Source organism: Hydra viridissima, unplaced genomic scaffold (assembly GCF_058129835.1).
Source record: "Hydra viridissima isolate aposymbiotic clone 2 unplaced genomic scaffold, HvirCarnegie_v1 scaffold_12, whole genome shotgun sequence".
Taxonomy (NCBI): domain Eukaryota; kingdom Metazoa; phylum Cnidaria; class Hydrozoa; order Anthoathecata; family Hydridae; genus Hydra; species Hydra viridissima.
The window spans coordinates 1,995,046-2,021,255 of NW_028324311.1; the positions used below are offsets into that span (position 1 = coordinate 1,995,046).

The 26,210-nt window shown below is 30.2% G+C and overlaps 1 protein-coding gene, 1 long non-coding RNA gene and 1 pseudogene across 8 annotated transcripts; 2 read left to right on the forward strand and 1 right to left on the reverse strand.

Annotated features, from left to right (window-relative positions):
• Positions 1-2,658: 2,658 nt before the first annotated feature.
• Positions 2,659-20,216, reverse strand: LOC149880706 (uncharacterized). Of its 7 annotated transcripts, none has more exons than XR_016445466.1 (6): positions 19,967-20,216; positions 17,530-18,038; positions 4,973-5,315; positions 4,166-4,794; positions 3,274-3,420; positions 2,659-3,146 (listed from the first exon to the last, which is right to left on the reverse strand). It is a non-coding gene; the product is annotated as an uncharacterized LOC149880706 (long non-coding RNA). The 7 variants fall into 7 exon arrangements; XR_016445464.1 differs by having other exon boundaries at positions 3,274-3,622; XR_016445463.1 differs by having other exon boundaries at positions 3,274-4,022.
• On the forward strand, positions 8,617-11,196 carry LOC145193908 (putative ammonium transporter 3). Its single transcript, XM_080071446.2, has 6 exons — positions 8,617-8,807; positions 8,931-9,176; positions 9,262-9,600; positions 9,711-9,950; positions 10,095-10,330; positions 10,520-11,196. Exons 1-6 carry the CDS (start codon positions 8,675-8,677, stop codon positions 10,760-10,762), a joined length of 1,437 nt encoding a protein of 478 aa, XP_079927572.2. The 5' UTR covers positions 8,617-8,674; the 3' UTR covers positions 10,763-11,196.
• Positions 20,217-24,048: 3,832 nt separating the features above from the next.
• Positions 24,049-25,613, forward strand: LOC149880707 (uncharacterized; annotated as a pseudogene).
• The last annotated feature ends 597 nt before the right edge of the window (positions 25,614-26,210 follow it).

A 26,210-nucleotide genomic window follows, 5' to 3' on the forward strand; every position in this document is an offset into this window, starting at 1 on the left:
ATTTTAACTTGCCCGCAATGTGTGTGTCCGAATATGGTTCGTTTGTTTTCTATGTGTAGTTCGTGGATTATTTATGTGATTCGTTAACTTCTAACACTTTAGGTCAAGGTAGAGCTTTAGCAATTAAAAATTTTAATGCAAGCAATAAAGTAGTACCAGTTCTTAAATTAAAGCATATATTTATATATTTAGAAACACTAAATTTTTTTCAGTTTTTTTATGTATAACTTTTCACAAACTTTCTTAAATCAGCTTAAATTTTTACCAAATGTTCCTAATATTAAATCAATTCACAATGCAAACCACAAAAGTGCTAAATTATAACGGTTAATTGAAAAGTAACTTTTATTTGAAAAGGTTTCCGTGCAAAAGTTTAGAAACAACTGAATTTTGATAAAACTTTATTTCGAAAGTTATAAACCTTTTCTTTTTTTCAATAAGACAGTTTCAATAAGACGGTTTGTATTTGGTGGCATATCAATTTCCATTCAAAAAAGTATCATAGCAAGGAGGTATCGAGTCAACTAAATTAATGATAACTTCCTTAAGAATGTTGTTCCAAAATTCTTTAATCAAAGTAAATATATGGTTTTTTTTGGTTGGTTTTCTACTTACTAATTAGAGGTCGATGAACTGCAAAAATATGCTCAAAAGGATAAAGATTTGGGCTCTGTGAGGCTCCTTGAAACTCTGTGACGATTCAAGAACTTTTCTTATTTGTGATTTCAAATAATCCTTAACAAATCCGGCACAAGCTTTGGGTCATCATCTTATTGTAAGATCTATTTGCGAGTTAAATGATAATTAAATAGTTAATGCTTTTGATTAAATTGTGTACTAACATTTAATGGAACGTGCTGACAAAGCAGAATAAAAAAAAGTTAAATAATTTTTTTATAAAGCAAACTGTTTGGTTTACACCGAAGAAAAAGAGACCAATTGTTTGGCGGTCAAGATTATGTATATCTCAAGCCATGCCACAACGGTCTTTTAATCTATAAAAAATTTTTCTTTATCTGCTTAAAGAGCATAGTCAATCTTCAACACACCAACTAAAATGCAAAGTGTAAAGTTTTGGCTTTTCTTAATTCAATAAGCCGATAAAATACAAAAAATCTTTCTCTGCATTTTCTTGTTATGAGAAGCCATTTTAACTAGAATAAGTCTCTTCTGGTGAAATTCAGTTCCATATTTAAATATTTTCTACGCTGTTTGTAATAATACAAATGTGTTACTTTGAACAATTCAATCTAAAAATTGAAAAGCACTTTTTAAAATAATGCCTTTTATTGTTTCTTAGCATTTTAATGTAAATACTAGACCATTTATATTCAAATGTAACGAAGCACATCTGTTTGAGCGTCTTGGAAATTTTTAATTTCTTTTTAAAGCTGTGTAAAAATATTTTTCTAAATTAAACTTTCTTAATTTATACAATTTATCAGCTTAAAGTTTCAACTTGAATGAAAAATATTGAAAAAATAATTTGGGCACAGATTAGAAAAAAAAGTCATAATCCTTGCTTTCAATAATTCATAATTTCAATATTCATATAACTTAATGAAAAAAGCTACCAGAATCTAATTTAGATTTAAAGAATATCATTGTCATTAAAAATTCTGATTCATATTTTTTAAAGTTTTTGTCAATTTCTTTAAAATCTGATTGAATGAACCGCGAATTACGACTTTAAAGTACTCCAGGAGTTCTTGAAGTTGTTTCTTTCTTGAAGATTTTCTAAAATGAAACTGACGCTTCACTTCGGAATCTTTAAACATAACACCGGTATGAAGACATTTTGATGGTGATGAACATGATGTAGCATCAATGATTTCAAGACTTGTGTCAATTTCCCAGCTTCAAAGTGTAGCTGATGTTTTCTGAGAGTTAATGCACTGTTGTGCTGGAATTAGATCTAATGTTCCTGTGTACGATAAGATCATCTTCTTTACACTGTGTAATCAATAGTTTTGAATAGAGGAAGTTAGATGTTATGAATTACATTTCATTTTTTTATTTGTGAAAGTCATAACATTGCATGTTAATTCTCTTGGTACAAGTCGGAAATCGATAGTTATAAAATTTAGGAAAATTCTCTTTTATTTTTTTCATACTTTCAAGCTTAAATAACTCCATAACCTAGGGTTGCAAAAGTCAGCTCGATGTTTAATGATAAATTGACTTCTTTCCAAGAATGAAGGTGAAAGGATCTTAGAAAGATCTATTGAAGGATCTTAACAAGAGTTACTCTGTTAAAACGTTTTGAATAAGATTAAAAACGAAAAAAAAACCAGCAGTAAGTATTATTGCTGTATATTTTATGAATCAGGAAAAAGCATATAGTGTTTCTTTGCATTAAAACTTTATTGCTATATTTTTTTTAATCTTAAGTTTCAGTAGTCATTGAGTCTACCATTAGTAGCCATCGAGTTTACCATTATACGAGCCATACACAAAGTATTCACGATCCATGCATAAATACTGATTCACACAGTACACAGTTACATTCACCCTAAGATACTCCCACACACTGAAGGAAACATACATCCACACACTGAAGGAGTCATACCTTAGCAACAACCCTCACTATTCACTAGCTCACTTCTGTTGAAAAGTTTGGAAGTTGTTGGATTTTTCTTAACTTTGAGTAGAATTCTATTTTTCTTTTAATTTATATTTCTATTACCAAAATTTAAAAATGCCTGTTAAAATACAAAGATAAAAAAAACTCAACATAAATAATCTAATTACATTAAAATTTATTTTGGTCATTACGTCCACCTTGTGCCTTGACAACTGGAATGCATAGTTTTGGCTTTTCATTTTCATAGGGGTTTACTTTAATGTCATATACTCAACACCCAATAGACCTACAAAAAACAATCGTCACTAAAGATATTTTCATACTTTATTCACTCGCAAAGTGAATTCTTATATAGTAAGCTGTAAATCGCCCCCATGGCTAGCAGTACAATAAAACAATCCTCAGATGATTGATTTCGGCGCAACTGCGGTTTCCTTATTTTTGACTATGACAAGGTACACCCTTTTGGGGGGAAGCTTCAATTATTTTGCGGTAAGTATACTTTTCCTGGTATGATGTGTAGTATAACTTCAACGCGTCAATATATCTTTATTGTAAAATTCTGAAACGTCAAAATCATATTGGAAAATTATTTAAAAAAACAAAAACTCAAACGAGATGTTTCACATAAAATTTCAAAATTTTCTAGCAAATGCAAAAATAGCGATAATATGCAATGATCACTTAACTATTGCCATGTTATATGAAGTGGGCATGACAAGTATTCAGAATAAAGATTGAATCGTCGTATTGAGCTGTGCACTGTCACAAACTGACTCCATTGATCACAAACCAAAAACAATCAACAAACAGCACCAGTAAACGGTAATTTTTATCTGGTATAAAACAAACTCTAACAAGTATGACAAATACAAATTGGTTTTCATTTTTTGTATTGGTCTTATGTATGTTAAGTTCACAATTAGCAAGGGGTTTAAAGACTTTTTAAACAATTAGCAAGGGGTTTATGTTACAAAACTTACGTTACGTATTTATGTTACAAAACATACTTTACGTATTTAAGCGAGCTTTTTCGAACTGAACGAAAAAAAAAATAATCAAAATCGATGCTGAAATAGTAAAATAATTTTGTCTTATTTATCAAAAATCTAAGATTTTTTGATTTTCTTTTATAATCACGAAGACTTTTTACAGATTTTTTTTAACTGTGAACATAAATTAATTCTAAAATTATTTTTATGCTTTCACGAAATTCGTAGCATTTACCAAGGCGTAAATTTTGTAACATAGACAAACATTGACATTGATTAGCTGAATAGCCAATCAATGTCAATGATTGTCTAGGTTTTAAAAAAAAAACTTCTGAAGCAATCGAATATCATTAATAGTTGCAAGCAACTGAAATAATTCATAGAAATTTAACTATGAACCTTTTTTTTGTTGTTTAGCATAGTTTGATTGTTCATTACACAACGCTCTACAATTAAATCAGATGTTAAAATGCAGAGTGAAATTTACGCAGGTTGCTACTACACAGAGCTGCGTTTGATAAGAAATCTCTGCTAAAGTCTTTTCAAAGGAAAGCTTTATATTGACAAGAAAACTTAATAAGTATTTTACCTTAAGGTCACAACATACTAGCCAATTATGGTTGGAGTACTTGATTGCATCAATCAATGTTTTTATGTTCTTGTAGCTTTCTGTCGGCTGAACTGAATGTCCATTAGTTACAGATGCCATTTTATTGTCAATGTGTAGAAGCACTGCCTTTAGGCTTCTGTTAGAGGAATCAATAAAGAACCTCTATTTTCTTAGTTGGTAAGGAACGCCAAGTGCCTCTATTAAGCCTTTTACATCATTGCAATATGCCAATGAGCAAGAAGAATCAACTTCAAAGAACCATCGAAACTTTTCTTCTCTGTTTCTATACCAATAGAAGGTAGTTTCTTTGCAGAGGAGATTGCTCTCACTAAGACGGGAACCAAGTAGTTGTGCATTCTCTTTAGAAAGACCAAGATCTCTGGTCAAGTCATTTAATTGACTTTGAGTGAGTGATCTTGGCAAATTCATGCTAGACGTTGGCTCATATGTCACAGGTATCTGTGTCCACTTTTACACCTTCAATATCCTCTTCTTGTTCGCCTTTCTCAAGTGGAGAAGAAACTGGAACTCCTGGACCATGTGGTACTGGCTTAATGGCAGAAGGAATATCAGGATAAACCACCATGTGTTTTTTTTTTTATTGATACCTGAAAAAACTCACATATTTATTTTAAGATTTTGATCCACTTTTCTTTACAATTTAAAGAATTTTCTTGTTGAATTTAAACACAATTTTTATAAACAATTCAAACTTCATTAGACTATAATAAAAGAAAATATACTTTTGGATTAGTTGAATATTGTTCTTTTAAAAAATTATCTTACCTTGAAGATTGGTCATACAAAAATAGCAGTCTGTAGTATGGTCCTTGCCTTCTCTCCATACCATCGGTATACCAAATGACATACAGTCTGCTGTGCCCTCATTCCAGCGCCTTAAGGCTACGACACAGGCTTTGCAGCATATATGTTCGGCAAAGCTTTTGTCTTGATTGCCAAGCTTTATTCCGAAATATTCACTGTAAAGGGACTTAACTAACGTAGTTATGGTGCATTGCTGATCACTAAAAATTACCTTTCCACACACATAGCAGATTCTGTCGGGACTGTTTTTTTACATTTTCTATTCATTTTTATGAAATAAATTTAATTTATCTCATATATTAGCCTGTAAAAAAAATGACAATGATAAATAAAACTTTATAAATATACTTTAGACTGTTTATAGATATATTAATGTGTATTAATATATCTATAAACAGGGAATTGCAATAAAATGGACACTCAGCTGTTATATCCGGTATAGAACCCTAAGTCCGTATCTTAAAAGCTAGACCTGATTGACAAATTTGAATCCTAGATTCGGATTTAGAAGGCAAAGTTCATTGAGAATCACCTAAGGACATTTTTGACGCAGACCAGTGTTATTTTTTCAAAACAATCATTTCCGTAGTCTCACTTACCCAAAAACCTCGCAAATAAAAAGCGACATTCAGGCTAATTTCTTTTTAAAGTAATTTTAACGAGGCTTAACGAGATTTAACGAAGATTAACGTATATGAAACAGTAGTTTACTTATTTTACGAATAAACTCTTATCAATCAATGAGATGGTCGGATTGACTTAAAATTTGTTTTGTTGGCAAAAGGAAGGAAATTCTTAAGAGCAATAAATCTCTTTTTTGAGTTGACTCATTTAAATGTATTTGTTTGACTCCATTTTTTCAAGATATAGAAAAGATAAGGTAAGTTACATGGGGAGCTTGTTATATTCTGAAGTAAATCTTCACTATAAATAATTACAAATTCATATAAGAAAAATCAAGACCGAAAAATAAAAAATTATTCAGGTGCAATTAAGACATAAATTTAAAATTTCTACAAGAAAAATTTATGCTGAAAGATAAACGCTAGTGCACTTTTGCACCCCCTTTTTACAGGGATGACTATGAAAGATCTTCGCTTGAAACGAAGAAAAATTGTTTTGCATCTATTTTGTATTTTAATGTAACGCAAGGTACTCTAACTTCATTGAAAAGAAAAAAAGAAAAAAGAAGAAGTGAACCGTAACGTTTACATTCGTTATTTTCTCAACATTATATCAAGCAACATTAACATGTATTTTTCACGGGCGCGGCAATTAAAATGTCCAATAGGACTTTAATAAACACAAAACATTCTTATGCATATTAGAAGCACTTAAATATGTAATTGATAAAATAATTGATAAGAGCTTAAGCAGTTTAACAAAAGAAGAAAAGTGTTAAATCAAAACAAACCTATTAAATAAGATCTTTTTGAATAAAAAATCTTTAAATGATTTTTTTTTTTAATTTTACTATGAGGGTCTTAGAAACCAAAAATTTATTAAGTTTTGTCTTCTTTGACTCTAATTAGAGCAAAAATTTAGTTTGAGGCAAGAATATTCCTGCGTATGCCAAAACTTTTATTTTCAAAGATGTAGACAAGATACATTTACAAAGACCAAAATAAATGATTACAGAATTATAAATGCCTAATGAAATAGTAAATAAAATTTGATGTTTTTGAATTTTTTTTGTTTTAAAACATCACAATTAATAATTCGCACTTTTTTTTAAATTCAATAAAAACCAGCCCCGGTAACTGTTATTGACGAATTGGTTTTTAAATTATAGAAATTAAATTGAAAAAACGGCTAACATTTATACTTTGGGAGGATTTCTATTTTTCTTTAAGTTTAAGTTAGAGTACCTTGTGTAACACAAAATAAAAAATGTAAACAAATTTCATTTTAATGACAATCTTTCATTATCTTCAATTTAAAAAATGCCGAAAAATGAAAGTTAAATAAAAAATCTACAGCCATTAACATATATATATATATATATATATATATATATATATATATATATATATATATATATATATATATATATATATATATATATATATATATACCTTACCAGTAAAATTAAGATAAATAGAAAACTAGGTTTAAAAAGATATACTTTGATCTTTAATAAAATATTGCCAGTCAGTTAAGCAAAAATAATTTTCCCACGAATAAACTAAAAAAAAAAAAAACAATGTGCAAGTACAGTTAAGCTATAGTGTATGGCAAAAATCAAAATGACTGCAAAATTGGCACCAACTCTTTGTTTCGACGTCTGTAATTTATGAATTAATTTATCTGTTAACCTTTTTAATAAATTTAACAAATAAAAATCTTTTAGCTGTAAAGTAATTATATAATTGTTTTTGATTGAAGTATGTCAAAACTTATTTTGGCTTGCTGTTCCACAAGGTGGTAAACAAGACTTGAAAGGATAAGGCTTGCAAGGTCAGGGTACACGTGCTCCAAACGCGTGACTTTAATTCTTTCTTAAAAGAAGCGCATGTTTTCAAACTAGTGACTAAATTGAATTTCGTTCACGTGAAGAAAAATAATTATCAACGCATTTAACATACAATTCCGTAATTAACCATTTTATTGTGGCATTGTATTTGTGATGTTTTAATAGCAGCTGACTTGTGAGTTACTTGTAAAAATTTACACAACACAACAACAACAATGACCGCAAAAGAAATACATAATACTCTTAAAGCCGGTTTTTATGTGAATAATGTTGATGAGAGAAATATGTCCACCCTAAAAATACGAAGAACAAATCATATTATTTTTATGATAATGCCATTTGAATAATTGAACATTTACTCTGAGTAATCATTTTTTCTACACGAGAAATTTTAGTACAAACATAATATTTTTTTGTTTAGCAATAAGCTAAACTTTTTAAAACATTATGAACGTAATTTTTATTTGCTGCTAGTCAATATTACTTAATAGTTGTACATGATTGCTGTAATAGTTAACAAATGGAATCATAAAAAAAAAATGTTTTTAATTGGAGTTTAATTAAACTTAAGTGCGTGTTTCAATTTCATTTGGAAAGCGCAGTTTTTTTATGCAATTCGGAAACAATCTGTGATTTATGTAAGATGATGAGGTATTTTCAAATTTAAATTACTAAGACCACATGTTCTCTGACATTATTAAGCAGATTATGAAACTTTTTATTAAAAAAAAAATTCAATTTTTAGCTTTAATAACAAAAGCGATTGAATTGAATTTTCAAAGGCGCATTGAGCAAATTACACGAGCACGATTTAATTACGTGCAAATCGACAAGCGTGTTAGGTATAAAGGTGACACATGTTATTCACGTGTAATTCCCGCTCCCTAAAAATTGTGTATAAAATCTTGTAAAAAAATGTAAAAGCAATCTAAATGCAAAGAACATCTTAGATAAAAAGCCTTGCCTGTTTGAAACTTATTCGTCGGCATGCAGAAACTGCAATTAAATACTAATGGAGATCTCATTGATAACCACGGCAGATGGTTCCCTATGAAATCCCCATTAAATATGAATATTATAAATATTAAATAAACTTTTGTGAATTTATATTTATAACTTGTTCAACGCGTAAATTTAATTTTTATTTTAACAGTCGGTTACTTTTCATTAAAATTACAGAGAAAAACACTATGAGCAATATTACAACCAAGTTGAGTGGATTTGGCGGAGATATTGGGAGCGAGCCCGTTGATACTGTGTGGCTGATATTGTGCACCTTCATCATTTTAACAATGCAGACTGGTTTTGGTTTGTTTGAGTCAGGTATCTCAGTCAAATAAATTTAAATTAATATTTATATGACATCACTTTTAAGTTAATTCTTTTGAGCTTTTTTTTAAAGATCAGAAAAAAAAATTCAAACCGAAATATCTTTGATTTGATTAGGGTTTGTGTCATCAAAAAATCAGGCAAACGCTATGATAAAAATCTTAACTGATGTCAGCTTAGGAGGCGCTGCATATTGGTTCGTTGGATATGGATTCAGTTTCGGACCTAACACAAAAAGTACGAACGATATGTCCGGAGAAGGACATTTTATTACAGATGTGAACCTTGAAAATGAAGCTTACGTCTACACTAAGTTTTTTTTTCAGCTATCTTTTGCAACAACATCGACAACAATTATTTCCGGTAAGTAAAAGTAAAGTAATCTAGTAAATGAAAGTAAAGTAATCGAGTAAATCTGAATAGTCTTAAGTCAAAGTTTCTGCTTTAGGTGCTGTCGCAGAGCGTATATACCTTCTTCCTTACATGATTATAGCCATTATAAATACTGGTTTGATATATGTTTTTCCTGCACATTGGATGTGGGATACGAACGGGTGGCTTTATAAAAAGGGTGCTCACGATTTAGCAGGATCCGTAGTGGTTCACATTGCAGGTGGAGCTGCAGCGTTAGCAGCTGCAATCATACTTGGACCAAGAGAAGGGAAATTTAGTGAGCCTAAAAAGTCCTTCCGCATGTCAAGTCCATCAAATGTCATTTTAGGGACACTTTTTTTGTGGTGGGGTTGGGTCGGATTTAACTGCGGATCAACATTTATTGTATCCAACGGTAACTAAACAACTTTGTAATCTTTGCTTTTAAGCATGTAAAATGTCTTTGTTATGAAAACTTGGCTTTACCCTTACAAAAGTTTCACATAATTATTGATTTATCTGTAGGTACATGGAGAGTTGCTAGTAAGGTTGCAGTTACCACTATGAATGGTGCAATCGCTGGAGGAGCATCTGGTGTACTTCTGTCAATTGCTCTAAAGTTAAAGCGGAAGTACCTGGTTGATGTTTCTGATATTGTGACTGGAATTCTAGGTGGTCTTGTAGCTGTAACAGCTTCCGCTGATGTAATCAGGCCTTATGAAGGTTTGATAATCGGTTTTGTAGGAGGTGCTGTTGGTAACGGAGGTAATTGAGTCTTTAGATATTTTTTTATGAATTGGGTAATTGAGTCTACTTTTCAATGAATTAAGTTGATTAAAAGCCAAAGTTTTTTTGACTTTTAACAAGCTGCAGAAACATAAATGTATCTTTAAAAAAAATCCCTTTTAGCTACAAGACTTGTAGAGTTATTGAAAATTGACGATCCAGTTGGGGCAGTAGGTGTTCACTACTTCGCTGGAGCATGGGGGATGTTCGCAACAGGTTTCTTCGCTGATATGGGATTTAATGGTGGAAATAGTAAATTAGGTGGAGTTTTTAGACATGGCGATGGTACACTTTTGGCGTATAATATCGTTGCAATTATAGTTGTATCATTATGGTCTGGGGGAATTAACGCCGTTGTTGTGAGTACTTCTTTTATTTCTTAAACAGATATATCTAGCTAAATATCCGAATCCCATTTGAAAAGCACTTCAAAATGGGGCTTTATTATTTGATATAACTTTCAAGAATATAATTATAGTTATGGGTGTAGTTAATTATTGAGGTATATTAATTTATTTTGATATACTTTTTATGCTTACTATTTTTAGATTTTAGTTCTGAAATACACAATGGGTATTAAAATGACACCTGATGAACAACTTCGGGGTACAGATGCCCTTGAGCACAACATTACAAATGATGATGAGTGTCCGAAAGATGATTCTCCCGATGTCAAGAAACACACCCGACCTAGTGAAAACAACCTAGGACATGTTAATGTTGTTCTTTACAGAAACAACGGAAACGATGTTGAGATTGGTAGCATCAAAGAAACTGATTTTTCCAAGTGAAAAATCACGAAGAAGTTGAACCTGCTTTATTCTATTAGCTGTGGCTTATTTGCTTGTCAAGCGTTTCAATTGCTGTTCTTTTCTGATTAAAACATGAATTTTAATCGTTAAGCCAAAGTTCTTTTTTCATAAACTGTTTATGAAAAAAGAACTTTAACTTTAAAAACGTTTTTAATCTTTTTTAATCATGTTAAAAAGAAATCCGTGTCATATGAATCAGAAGCTTTAAAATGTAGATAATTTTTTTAAATTTCGCTGTCGCATACTTTGACTTTTATTTTCTGTTAATATGTACAGTTGTAAATATGTGTAAATTATTATTATGCAGTTAGTTTTTTAACATTGGGAAATTTTGTTTTATTTTGAAGTCCTTGATTTATTTTCACATGAGTAAATACATTTCCAACACGTTTTTAGCTCAAATCAACGAACTGAAAAGAGTTTTTGAACTATATTAGTGTTGTAAATCGTTGAACTGGTTAAATCTCCATTTTTATTTTATTTTATTTTTGCTGAGTTAATCTTGTTTCCATTTTATGATACCCAAGAATCATTTACACGTTAAATATATATTATATCAGAATTAATATGCTTACTTGTTTTCTTGTGGATTAAATGGAGGCACCTCTGCAAGCCCACATGTTGCTCCCCATTCTTAAATTTATTTTTATGGAATAATTTTTTTCATCGAAATTGGAAAACTTGGCAATTTTAATGATTCCCATTTCGCTTTACGTGGGAAAATGTTTATGTTTACTTTTACGGTTATCGGTGAAGTTGTCATTATCCTTATAAACGTTTTTCAAAATACGTTGATAACATCTTAGTTTTATCTCGGATTAATTCCACTTCAAATTATTCAGTCAAATTTTATTCACTCAAATTATTCGCTGAACTTCTAGCCAACGCTTTTAATAAAACTAATTCAAAAGCTTGATTTTGCAGCACTTGTGAATACAAATCTATGATTTCAATTAGCAGCAAGAAAAAAACTATGCATTTATTTTACTAATAAAATGATCTGATGAATGAGGAGGAATGTTCTCTTTTCAAATTTTTATTTCTCATAAATGTTAGTAAATAGCACCTCTGGCTTTTCTGCCCTTTTCCCTTCTCTTAAATTGAAAAAACCTAAAGAAAGTTAATGGTTAGGGTTAAGGTTAAGGCGGAAGTTGGTTTCTAACGTGACTAGTAAACAATACACGAAACATCGATGTAAGCAGTAATCAACTGTATTAAATCATTTCATTTAAGCATCGGCATTTTGATTCCGGTATTTGACATTCATCATTGATTAGAAATAAACCGAGTTCAAAGTAATTTATATATTTGGGCAAACAATGTTGTGAAATTAAAAGAGAAAGAAAAATTTGCAATACTTCTTATATCTAATTTTATTTTGTTTCAACCTCATGAAACGAAATCGCATAAAGAATGCGAGGAGATGTTAAACTCTCGAGACATTGCGAAGAATCGCTACAAAACTATAACTGAAATTACTATTTAACTGTCAAAGTTTTAAATAAAAAAAAAAAAATATGCAAAAAAATAAACATTTCTTACCAAAAGATTTGCTGTTTTAAACTGTATATAAGCAAATATATTTAAATGGATAAATTAGAATTTAAAGACGCTTTTTCATGCGGTAAAAAAGGTAAAAAAAAAAAATTTTTAAAAAAACAGATTTACATACTTTTATTCTCAAACTCAATAATATAGTTCCAAATGTTTATCGCTCTGCCATTTTTATCGTTTTGCAATTTGATCAGTTCTGACAACGAGACGCAATCGCCAATCAACAGATATCTTTTACGTCAAAAATTGAGGCCTCTAGGCTAGATTTGAAGCCTCGTAAGATTTAATAATTTTTTCAGATTGACCAACTGATATTTTTTTTCTAAATCTGTAATTAAAGTCCTGACTATGAGGTTTAATTCTTGGTTTGGGCTCTATGACTATAATATTTCCTAACAAATCCTGTTGGCTTTTAATAATGATAAACTATATCACAAGTTCGACACGTCTTGTACCCATCAGGTCTTCTAGGATTTACAATTGGTTGTCCTTAAACCTTTGAGCATACATTTTGTAAGGTTAGAGCCAGTCATAAAGCATAAATTTTTATTTATCTGTAACCACTGACCAGAAACTTAAATGGTTATACGTCTAAAACCTTTGATATAATTGTGAATTCGACAGGAATAATAACGAAGTAAACCCTGTAACACATTTTTTGGGCTCAAATGTTAATGTTTTCTCTTATATTAATACTAAATCTAACAAACCATTAGTCATTAAATCAGGATATTAGAAAAAAAAGTTGTCATTGCAGTGAGAAAGTAGTCAAACCAGTACGAAGTCAAGATGCTAATGACAGCCATCTTTATTTCAACTTTAACTCTGAATATGAAAACCCATTGTCCACAGGGTCCACAGGGTCCACAGTTACTTAGAATCTCAATCAGATAATAAAAAAGTTACCGTCTGACAGTGTAATTTCTTTTGCAAATAATCAAACTGTAAATCAGTGGGTTTATCTAAAAGTCGAAGGAGAAAACGGGTGAGACCCAATGTTGAAAAACATCAGAAACAATGAAAAATATACGATGAAATTGCAGTGCAATTGTAACAGAAGTGCCATGAAAAGTTTGACGAAGACAGATTCGCTATTCACCATCTGTTCTTGGAAACAGATTACAATACCAGAAGTTACTATCTACAAAGCCATATTCGTTTTAAACTAAAAAGTCGATCACCGTCCTCCAAGTGCCAATAGTGACTGAAGCTTTAATAGATTTTTTTTTCTTTATAAAGCAAATGAAAAATACATTTTAGATAAAATGATTATGTTAACAATAATGAAAACTCTTTGGGTAAATTGACATCAACATCACACAAAAGAGGAACCATGAACCAATTAGCAAGATTTTAAAAGAAACTTGGAAGCCCATTAAGAATAAATAAGATCACACTATTCTGCAATTAGTCATTACCGCAGGGAACACGCAACAAACAGGGTGTATCTGCCTTCTGAATTTAGAATTTCTGGAATGCACAAAGACTTTTTTGAGCATTTAACTCCAAATCAGTGGTATGTAACGAAAGTTACTGGAAAGTGGTTACAGTTATGAATATTAGCTTTTTAAAACTGAGATAAGATATTAAATTATGAATACTTTATGGTAAGCATGAACAGGACAGCCAGAATACAGATCTCTGTATAAGGTGCTCCAATTGGAAAGCTCCGATTGGAAATTATCTCGCTCCAAAATATGCTCCTCATGATAAGAATCACATTTGGTTTTTGGCTGACAAGAATCACATTTGGTTTTTGTTTTGGGTTAAAAACAGTTGTTTTTAAACAACGTTTGTTTGAGAATTTTGCACTACTGGGAAATCAGAGTCAGATACATCCCGATGCTTGAGAAATGTGACAAGAACCAAGTGCTGGTCGTAATGCTGAAGATCTAGCCTTAACTTTCGTGAAATCCATCAACTCCAGTGGCTATCAATTGTAACATTTAACTACTGTAAATAACAAAAATAAATTGGACGATGTACAGATTTTTGACTTTTGTTGTGAATCACCCAAGTTGGTCAGTTGGTCCTGATAGGATAACACTTAAATAGTCAGAATAAAGATCTTAATAAGCGCTGATAATTTTAAGCAAATGCTGAAAAATCAATGAAAAAGAATGGGAATTTGAATGATTTTAAGGCCTTGGAAGTACTATGATGTACTGAAAAGCATTATTTAACCAACTTTCTTACTCTGAGGTTGAATCTTTAAACAAGAAGATAGCTGAGCAGGTCCTCAAGGGAGTTATGCTCTCCAACTGAACAACTGTAAGAGGTGTATGCAACCCAAAAAAAGTTTATATAATCTCAAAGTTGAGCCTGCTTTTGCTACCGAACATTCATACATTCTTGATGACAGAGTCGGAAAATAAATAGAATACTTATTGGCTTCCTAATTGAAGTAATTGCCAAACTGTTCATTCTAACAAAAATTCAATGTAATTAATTACACTCCTGTGCCAATTGAATTTTGGGCGTGTGAACAGAAGACTTTTATTATCTAGCAGCTCCTGAAACGGTTTAACTTTTAGACTATTCATACAGTCACATCAGCATTTTACTTATTAAGTGACGTCAGTGCTTTTATAACGATACATGATGCACATACAATCCATTTTTATTTGCAATATTTGCCCAATGAAATAACATTGACCATCTGCCTATTGTATTTAGGAATAAATATCTGAATCAAAAATTTTGGTTGTGAAAAAAACTTTGACAAGTTATTTAAAAAAAATTTAACTGCGCTGAGCTTGCGACCATTCCTAGGATTTAACTCCCATTCTTGATGATATCATGACGAATCCAATAGCTTTGAAAATTATTGGTTGGTATTTAGCGGTTTCTCATAATTTGATAACAAAATTTTTTGGATTACTGCTTAAGAATCTTTTATCACGCTGAAAACTTTAATGTTCAGATAATTATCTTTCGTGGAGATTTTTTACACTCCTTAAGTTTTTTTTTAATTTTGTTTGAAACTTTGTTTATTTTAGGATGTATTTATTTTACATGTTTTCTATCGTCAACATTTTAACATTTTTCAGAATTCGTTAATATATTCGGCAAATAAAAATTAAACAATAATAATAAACAATGAAGATAATAAATTAATAATAAAAACAAAAATAATATTTTATTACCAGAAATCTTAATTAAATTTTCTTTCAGAAAAATCATAAACGTTTTTATCAAAAACATTTTTTTTCCCCCCTAAATAGCTTGCCAATGTTTACTTTTCACAATTGAGTTTTTTGTTCGGATATTTATCTCTTTAACTCTGTATGCGATAGTTGACACTGTATCATGAACTTCCAATTATTACAACTTCAAATTATTATCACGATTTCCAATTATTACATAAACTTAGCACTAGAATGGTTTTGTTAAATCGTTAATTAAATTTCATTTGGTAATGCATGCTCGTTTCAAGTATGTTGCATGGGTGTATTCTTACTAGAAGCCTTACACAATTTATGTTAAATTCTTAAGTAGGTGACTTGCTTCTTAATTCCATTGTAAAGTTCCATATATAATATTATTGTCGTAAAAGAAGGCAAGTACCGTTTAGTGGCATCCAGTTTGTGTTTTTTACTCATAATGGGTTCTATTTATTAAGATATCGAATGAATTAATGCGTAGGTACTGATAAGCAGAGGACACATTCAATGCTTTTTTTCAAAATTGATTATACCTAGACTTCAGTGCTTCCTTTTGATAAGGGAGCGGTTTAATCATTTTAATGTTTTTTTGTTGAGTTTATGTGGTCTAAAACTCAAGGTGTAAAGAAAAGGCTCAAAAAGTAAAATGAGCAACAAAGTGGCAGATTATAGGGATGATTGGATGGTTCCAAGATCAACAAAATAGAGGCAATAAGTAGATTATTAACTCCCAAGAAATGCCTGATTCTATCAGCAAACATTCTAATTGATCAAAAAAAGTTAAACAGTTTCAACAAGATGATTCCTGCCCACTCATTTCGCACAAAGCTTGGATGGAAAAAGCTGAAACAAATTTGGTATCCTCCTGACGACAGCTGGAAGCTCAATAGCTGGAGGGACAACGAATAAACCTAGGTCGGAATAACTTCCAAAAGGAGCATGATATTTGATATTTGGGGAAGATTTCCAATCAAAATTTTCAATAATCATGTAAAATCTATGCACTAGAAATGCAGAGTTTGCAAAAAAAAAAAAAAAAGAAATTGGAGGATATTTGAATTAACGGTTTTGGCGTTTATTTATAGTGCATCAATTTTCTTTTATCGCGGCATTGTTTTTTTTATTTACTAATTATTGATTAATGTTTTTATTTTGAGCTCAAGATTTATTTAAGAACAATTTTTAGTTTTAAATAAGCTTTCCAAAAAAAATCTTATGCACCAATTTATTTTTTTAAACCATTATATACTTAGCATACATATAACGCTTCAGAAACTTGCAGGTTTCATCATCAAACTATTGCATTCAAAGTTTACTTGCCACATTGTTTAAATCATACTCTCGAACTAAAATTTGGCAACCTTTTTCAACTTGTTGAATATTTAAAAATTGAAACTACATTTTTACAACTTAAGTTTGCATCAAAGATGCAACTCCACATTTATTATGCCTGGAAGGCAGGTGGAGCTAAAATTTTATTCTCTCAACTTTTTTGCGTGATTTACATGGAAAATTGAGTCTAGGAATGTGTGTAGGTGTGTATGTGTGTACTACGTAATAAAATTGGATGGATAACACTTTTGCTTTAAGGCATTTCCCAGCCCCCAAAGCTTTGTTTTCATGAAGCTTTATTTAAAATAGATTGTGTTTACACTTGCACACTACACCAAAAGACTCTCTCTAACTGAAGCTTAAAACAAAATATTCCAACAACAAACTTTCCACATGTATGAAACTATTTTAGGTTTGCCTTTTTTCCTTGCCCGTTCATTTGCAAGTTCAGCAAAATTATATAAATTTAAATAAATTTTCTTTTATCTCAAAAATGTTTATATGTTACCTGTTACTAATACTTACAGTCTTTTTTGGACTTTTTTTAGGTAAGTTTAGAGAGTAATTAGGCAATTTAGGTTATTATAATTTAGGCAACTATGCAGAGTATTGAGTGAAAATTTTCTTTCCCAGTTAAAATACATTTTAAATCTTAAAGACATTTTTTTAATTAGTAATTTAAACTAAAACAGCTACCTTTATTGAGCTCTTTCAAGCAGCAGGTCTGACGTATTAATTTAACATCCTGTATACTGTTGGCTCCTCCCGCTTTGATTTGTAAATTACTTGTATCGTTTTTTAAAATCGCTAAATTTTCTTTAATTTGAAGTCACGAAACTTGTGTTTTTTGCTGGGTCGGAGATAGTTAAAGCAAATTGTACTTCTTTAAGCGTTTTCAGAGTTGTTGGTCATTTAGGTTCTTGTATAATCATAGCTTGTTTTTATATATAGTTTTTGTTTTGCTACGTGTTAGTAGAACTAATAGCTATTAGCCAAATGAGATGCGTTCAAGAATTAGTTTCCTCCGTCGCAAAATATGAAAGCTTAATTTTTCTATTGCAGATATAAGAGTAAATCTGGAGGCGTATCTAGGGTGAGTCAAATGACAATACCTTTTTTTTGAAAAAAAAAGAACTTTACACTCCATCACAAGTTGTATCTAATACTTGATATGTCATTGGATGTTAATTGCATGTCATAACATTCTAAAAGGGAAGAAAAAATTTGGCTTTAAATAGATCATTTATTGTAATTTATATTGGAATTTAAGCTGAAATTTATTTTGAACTTTACTTTGAAATTTTTGTTATTTTTAAATCGGCAAATTTATCAATGTCAATATCTGATGGTATTCACACTTGGTCGGTTGCGATGAGTATTTTTCATAAAATTCAGATCTAGAAATTAACAAAATTTAAAAATTTCCCTTGCTTTACGATGCGGGTGTCTACGAAGAACTGTAAGAACCTTGTCAAAAGGTTCTTACATCTACTGTGTTTGAAAATAATCCAAGAAGAAACATTGCTAAGACGCAGAAAGTTCTTTTGTTAAGAAATACCTCTGGTTTTATTGTTTATATAAACTAAATTGATAAGTTAAATAGCAACACTAATGAATGCTTGCTGAAATTAGTTTAACGTTTTCGTCTCGAGTTACCCCTCTGATGTCCCAAATATACCCAAATATAAGATATAAAGACTTAAAGATGTGCAGAAAAGACTCCTTAAAAAATTGTTGTAGACTAATGTTGTATTGTTGTAGACTAAATGTTGTAGAATGAAGCGTGAAGCGTCTACTATATTTTTCAAATACCACCATAAACTCTTTCAGAAGAGTTGTGACAGAAAAAGAAAGTCACATTTTGAGATATAAGAGCTTTTTAAAAGATGTTTTTTTGTGTAGAAGGCTAAATTTTTTATATTTTTTTGTTCGCCACATCTCAAATTTTTTGGAAAATTTTGTTGAAATCTCTTTTCTCATTTATTTTCATTTTTTTATGATTTTATGAATATGGTAAAAATGTCAACGTTTTTCAAAAAATCATGTTAATAAACTTATGGCAATATTTTTTGTTTGCTTTTGATATTACTTTTCTTTGCCGAAGGGGTAAAATTAAAAAAAAAAAAAGTAAAAAAGAAATGAGTATGATCAGACTTGAAGGTAAATGTACAGACCAGATGGACGTTAAGATAATTTAAGATAAATAAGATTAAAAAGGTTCACCATAATTTGGGCAATTTTTACTTTAACGAATTAAGAATAATTAACCCTTAAGATAATTGATCAAATATTTCTCTTCTTGGTGTCCCTCAAATAATACCATCTTGCTTGAAGTTAAAGTTACGCAAATTTATTGTATTTTGGTCAATTTATAAATAATTACTTAACCAAATTTAAAAAAATGATTAAAATATCAATTAACTGTGTAAAGCATAATATGACATGATATAATAATATAAAATAATTTTACACAACGTAGCTTTTGTGGTCTATTGAGAAATCAGTATTCAACATAAAATGCTGAAAAAATTTCACCTTGAAACAGAAGAAATTTTGAAATAAACTTTATAATCAGTTTCTTCTCAAACAATTACTTCGTAAATATATCTTTTTTAAATATATGTAAAAGACAGATGTTCTCCGTAAACTTCATTGTTAATATTATTAGTAAGTAGTAATACTATCCTCCATAAACAAAAGGGCGACGAGTTCAGGAAAGAAAGGCATATTTGGGCACCTACTTACAGTAGGTGCCCAAAAAGTTTTTCATGTAATTGCTTAAAAAAAAGTAATCTTCATTACTTGGCTGATAAGATTGGCTAAAGTATGAGGTGGTGTATATTGTTTCATACATCACGGTGATGGGATTTCTTAGATCAAGAAAAATCTTAGGCTTAGATTTTGATTCTTGAAGCACAGTAAAATAACCCAGAAACAGATTTTGCGATAATTTATAACGTCTAACACTCATCATACTCAGATTCAATTAAAGTTCGCACTGTAAAAAAAAAATCTCAAACTGGAAAGTTTCAGAAATTTTGAATAGAAAAAAATGCATTACTAAAAAAAATGCATTGTCTAACAAAACCTTAAAAATCTTTTAAATAAAAATCAAAAAAATAAGAAAACTTACATCAAATAGTTCACCAAGTTGAAAAATCAAACTTAGGATAAATAATTCAGTTCGAGGTAAAAGCAAGCAGTAAGTGTCTCTTTCTAAAATCATCTTGGCATCATCGCCTCAGGTATTTTTTATTAATGATGGTAAATTTCTTGTTTATCATACCATTTACCAGAATGATGCAATAGCAAACCATTTTTACTACTATTGCATCAGCCTTGAAAGGGGTTTGTTTTGGAGCTTTTTCTGATTTGATAATTTTTTTTTTAATGTGGAAGGATATCATTAACTCCTTATTGTTCAAAGTATTCGAGCATATAATTGATAAGGGAATATGAAAGCCTATGACGTCAATAGAGGTAATTCAGTTTTAAGAGAATCTCAAAGACAACGCATTAGGACACGTTTTCAGCGAACAGGCAAACAGAACATTCGAGATTTTTAATTTAATCAAAATAATGCATTTCGTGATGTTTTCATGACAAATTTATGAATGAGCATTAAAAGCTAAATTTGAAAACCTGAAAAACTTGGATCGAACGTGTTTATATATTTTTCAAGATTTTTTTAAATTTTGGCAATCCCATAAAAGGACTCCAGCTTTTGCGCAGCTAAAGATAGAATGGGATAGGCCATCATTCTTTTATTTCTGCTAAGTCAGTCGATACGAGGGAGAGTTTTTCAGAATGTGACCAGATCAAAGTTCTGAATTCGTTAAAAATTTTAAGTTATATTGGACAAGTTGGAAACAGCTCATAAAAAAAAGTTAAATCGCTTTTTACGTCATTTAAAGACGAAAAAACAAAGAGAATATAAACATTTTACGATTTTTTTAAGCCATCATTTTTTTTTTTTTTAACACACCTTTTTTTAGCACACCTTGTTTTAACGCGTCATTTTTATTTTAACATACTATTTTATAAAATTACTAAACTTCAAGCGAGGCTTTTTTGTAGCACTGTTTCCATCTGCACCCTTTTTACTTTTATTTTAAAACAGCAGATAGTTTATAAAAATTACGCTGCATTAAAGAAATATGCAAAAGCTCTTCTTAAAACATAAGCAGACTGTATGAGCTGAAAGTATGCAATATCCTTTGCTTCATGCACAAAAGCAAATCTTAATATCCTTCTCTTTTCCATCGTCAATGAAAGTATAAACCTAACTGTGAATTAAATTTTAATTGATTCTTCATGTGAAACTAAGCTTGAGCAGTTGAAATGAGAGTTAAATTTACTTGCCATGATGTCATATCTAAAACAAAATAAATTAAAAATTAAATCTTTTCTTGTTTTGAAAATAAAAAAAAGTTTTCGAGTATGAAAATCTAATCGCTCATTTAATCATACATTTCTGAATTTTCTTTCGTTTTTATTGCTCATTTGTTGTAAGAGTGTTGTGATAACATACTAATGTATAGAAATTTGTTGTGAGAATGTACACGATTGTTTATTTATATGAAATCATAAAATTGTTATATTAAGGAATAGAACGAAAAATAAATAATAAAACTATAATATTTTATTTTTATAAGAAGTTGAATTTTTCAATTTATACATTATCTCGCATGCTATACCTATTTTTACAACTTGTGTTATAAGTAAAGCCTTATAATCTGATATATGAGTTTATAAAATTCATATATCAGATTATTAGATAGGTAGTGCAATATTTTGCAGACAGCACATGATAAAAATGCGCTTGTATTGAGAAGCAAAAATGATTCTGGACAACCTATAGGGAAACAATACTGCTATAATTTTGCAGTTGCAGATTACAAAGTAAATAAAGGTAATATTTTTTAGGGAATCAAAAATAGACATTTACAAATAAGCTACAAAACTACAAAATAATACAATATATACATATATTACCCTCCTAATAAGAAATAAGTGGTCTTATATAAGGTCTGCTCAGGATTTATGAGACAAGATAATGTCGGTTACAGACAAACAATCAAATGCAAAATACAATCAACAATTCTTGCAGTATCAGTTTTAAATAAAAGTTTGTATCGGCAAAGGAAATCCTAGGGCAAATCTTTATACACCACTGTCAGGTGTAAAAAAAAATCATCCAAGTTTATAGCTTGTCCAATAAAATTGTTGGGAGCTTGTTATTTTTGCGGTCTGATGCGTTATGAACTTGAAGTCCACCTTCCAACAATTGTGAGAGCGGGATCGATGTGACGGTGAAATTCCGATGTGATGGTGAAATTTGCTCCGGCCTTTTACAGCATCTCCCATTTTCGCACTTGATGATTTGAAGAAAATACAGACTTGTTTGCAAATGATGAGGCAAAGTTTTAGTGAAGGTAATGGATGAAAATAAATGTTATAAAGCATCAAATCAATGATGCTGGTAACAACAAAAAAAATTATTAAATATTTAAAAGCCCCATTACTGCCCCATATTTGCCTATCAAGTCACTTAACCTTTTTGAATATCTGATAACAGCATCTCTTCTTTTTCATGACCTGCCGAGAGCATTCAACTCGAATTTGATTAGGTTTCTTTGACATGTGATATTGTATATGTTTTTGAAGGTGAAGACCAGAGGCCAATCAGGGGTCGAAGTGGGTTAGCTCCAATTACATAAACTTTTAGTAAATTATCCTCATTTGACACCAGTATCAACATGCTAGAAACTTGAGTATGCTTCTTAGTTACTTATCTTAAGCAACAAACGTCTTGGGCACTCTTTTAAAATCCATGGTTTCTCCCCAGGCCCTAAATGAAAAAAGATTCCCGGGGTTGGGTTGCGAGGTCTTACAACCATGATCATATGCACCATTAATTTTATTACAGTAATTAATAAAGGTAATTCTAATAATTAGGTCCAATACACCGTGAAGCATTAGTTTTATTACAATAATTAATAAAGGTAATCCTAATAACTAAATTTCAATCAAAAAATAATGACAAAGCCCTTTTTTAACAATTATTTTCTTTTTTTTTTTAAAGGACATGGACTGGGCTACTAATATACTCACATGGCGTCTGGATTAGGTTAATAAACTATTCTAAATATTTTTTCAGAATTGCAATCTAATAAACTTTTCTCAAGCCGATATATTTTAGAATAAAATCTATCATTTGAAGCAACCCAACTTTTTTCTTCAATGAAGTTTTTATTGTGAAGAAATTTAATTTGAATTTTGAATTTAATCATTCTTAAAAATTCAACCCATTAACGCCCTCGTTTGAATTTCGAAATTTAGATGCAAGGGGAAAATATCGGAACTGAAAGAGAAAAAGTTATTGCAATTTTAAAAAACCTCAACGGTTAAAAATATATTTGTTCCATTTTTGGAACATTGGCAAAAGTCAAGTAAACAAAATTTTTATGTCAAAACATTCAATGATTAATTTAGCGTGCAAAACATTGCAATGAGCTCAAATTACCTATATATTTGTTGTAGCTAGTAATTGCGTCAGGTTGTGGTGTTTAAATATAGCTTGAAATTATCGGAGTTTCTTCTTCTATTTTGAATGAACTTTTAACTCTCCCGCAACCAATTCTTCTTTTCCGCTATTGTTTTCATCTGCTGCACCTCCGACATCATCTGGAGGATTTTTGAATTAACCATTCTGTAGACTAAAAATAAAGTATTAAATAAAAATAAATGCAGTAAAATCTTTTTAATTCGAATCTCCTGAATTCGAAAACCTCCATAATTCGATTAAATGTTAAGTTACTGTGGATTGTGCTTAAGAAACTCGTAAGTTTCAGCTTCTATAATTCGAATCTCTATAATTTGAAAATCTCCACAATTCGAATGGATTTTTTAGACCCGTCAGTAAGATTCTCTCTGCAAGTCGAACTTTTTAATTTCTGACGTGTAAAAGTCTCGTTAACCATTAAGTTCATTTTTCAAATTTCAAAAGTTTTGGTATATTTATTCTAAAATATAATTTTTTTGAAAAACAATGAGCGTGAATTATTTTCTTCTGTTTAAAAAAAAAATCATTTCATCAAAGAGACTGCATAAAGAAAACAATTTAAAGCTGAAATACGATGCTCAACAGGAATTGGAGAAAGGAAAAACAAATAAAGAGGCTTCGAAAATCTTTGATATTCCACCAAACACTCTTTCAACCTGGAAAAAGATTAAAGATAAAATATTTGACGCTTTTCGTCAAGGAAATTTAACTAAACGGGTATAAGTTGGTTATAAACTTGAAGTCCACCTTCCACAAACCATTTAAGTACAGCTTTGTTGAATTATACGTATTATCATTCAACAAAGCTGTACTTAAATGGTTCGAACGAATGAGAGCTGATAACGTCCCAAATAATGGTTTGCTGGTTAAAGAAAAAGCTTTATATTTTGCGAAAGAGTTAAGCTTCGAAAAGTTTCAAGTTGAGGATGGATGGCTAAACAAATTTAAGAACTAGTAAGTTGATTTTTTATTTTCTTTTATCCAATTTTTATGATTAATGACTTTACAGTATATGATTATTTTACAGCTTTTTCTTTAGTTGCTTTAATAAAATAAAAAATTTTTTTTCCAGAATTAGACATTCTGGAAACCAGCAAAGACGTCGAAGTTACATTCAAACGAACCTACAAATTACGTCAGAGAAATTATAATTTTTTTTGTAGGTATGGTATATCTTTCAAAACCATTTCTGGAGAGGCAAACTCGGTTAACTATCAAATGATCGCTCGAAACCACACTGCCAACAATTCTCTCTCGAAACTATGAAACCCACTTGAATTTATGTTTATTATTGGAAAATCGAAGTCTCCGAGATGTTTTTAAGGTATGAAAAACATTTCTTGCCGCTGTCTAACCAAAAAAGTTGGATATCGACAGAATTATTTGAAGAGTAGGTTAAAGAAACTGACCTAAAGTTGAGTTTTAGAAAAAAAAAAATTGCTTCAATTAAAGATAATTGTTCTACCCATCCTAACTTGTAGAAACTTGATTGGGTGGAGCTCATCTTTCTTCCACCGAATACAACTTCGATGACCCAACCTATGGTTCAAGGAATTATCCGATCTCTTAAAGCCAAATATCGCTCACTAGCAGTGAAAAAGTATTTTGCTGCCTTGGAAAAAGAGAACAAGATACTTAAGTTTTCTATCTTAATTGCTATATTTATGCTAACAAAAGCAAGGAATTCCATTCCAGTTCTTTCATTTACAATTTTTTTCAGGAAATCAGGAACATTATTAGAAGCAGTAAAAAGCATATAAATAATAATAACGATCCTTTCTGTGGTTTAGATGTAGAGAAGACTGTATTGGAAAACTTAAGAGAGAATCTTGAACTGTTAAAAGCAAAACTCGATGCAGATTTAACCTCACGGCCGACAAGTTAGCAGAAATAGATTTCGATGTTTGAATTGCCATCAAATAATCAGATGAGGACATTATTGCAGAAGTTTCTGGACGTGATGCTATTGAACTCGAAGAATCTGATGATGAGTGCGTTGATGTTTCTGAGAAAAACCAAGTTTGAACGAAGTGATGCATGCTATTACTGTACTCGAGAATTACAGTCTTTATTTTAATTTGGAGATGATTTGACGAAAGCTCTTAAAGATAAATTGTGTCATTGACATGAATTTACAAGCTCATAAAAGACAAACTACAATTACTGACTTTTTTTTTTGAAAATGTAAAAGTTTAAAACACATAATCTATATTGCATTTAGGCCTAAGAATCACTGTTTGTTTGTCGTTCTTTTTGTTTTGTTTTTTTTGTTTGTTTTTTTTTCATTTATATTCGTTACTTTGACTAGAATATTTGAGAAAAAGTCAACTTTCTATTATTCAAAAATCTCTCTCTTCTAGCTTTTATTTTTACCCATAAAACTCGAAAGATTGTACTGAATAGACGTTGTATGTTCGAACGATGTAGGGATGTTTATATTCCAAACATTTTAGATAAGGATGTTTATATTCCAAACAGTTTTTGTAAAAAAGTTATTCACAAAAATTTTCTTAAAAGAAAATTGCTAAAAAAATAAAAGGACACAAATTTATAAGCGTATTTGTGTTAAATTCAAAAACGAAATGTTTTTTTTATTTTGTGTTTGGTTGTTGCAAAGCCTTTGATGATATGATTTAATCATATGATGATACAGCTATTCACGAAAGATACAGCTATTCACGATTGCAGAATTTTCAAATCTAATCTTCGGTTTTTCTTATATAAAAATCTAACGGAAATAGATATCAAAATAATTATTTTTCCAATTTGGTAAATAGGTTATTTGTTAATAGAATAAAAAAAAGTAGGTTTT

What these genes read in the sequence shown, in the direction of transcription:
- LOC145193908 (XM_080071446.2), top strand. Translation starts at nt 8,675, where the DNA reads ATGAGCAATATTACAACCAAGTTGAGTGGATTTGGCGGAGATATTGGG. An exon ending in ATCGACAACAATTATTTCCG is followed by an intron (nt 9,177 to 9,261) that starts GTAAGTAAAAGT and finishes TTTCTGCTTTAG; the next exon opens with GTGCTGTCGCAGAGCGTATA. An exon ending in GGGGAATTAACGCCGTTGTT is followed by an intron (nt 10,331 to 10,519) that starts GTGAGTACTTCT and finishes TACTATTTTTAG; the next exon opens with ATTTTAGTTCTGAAATACAC.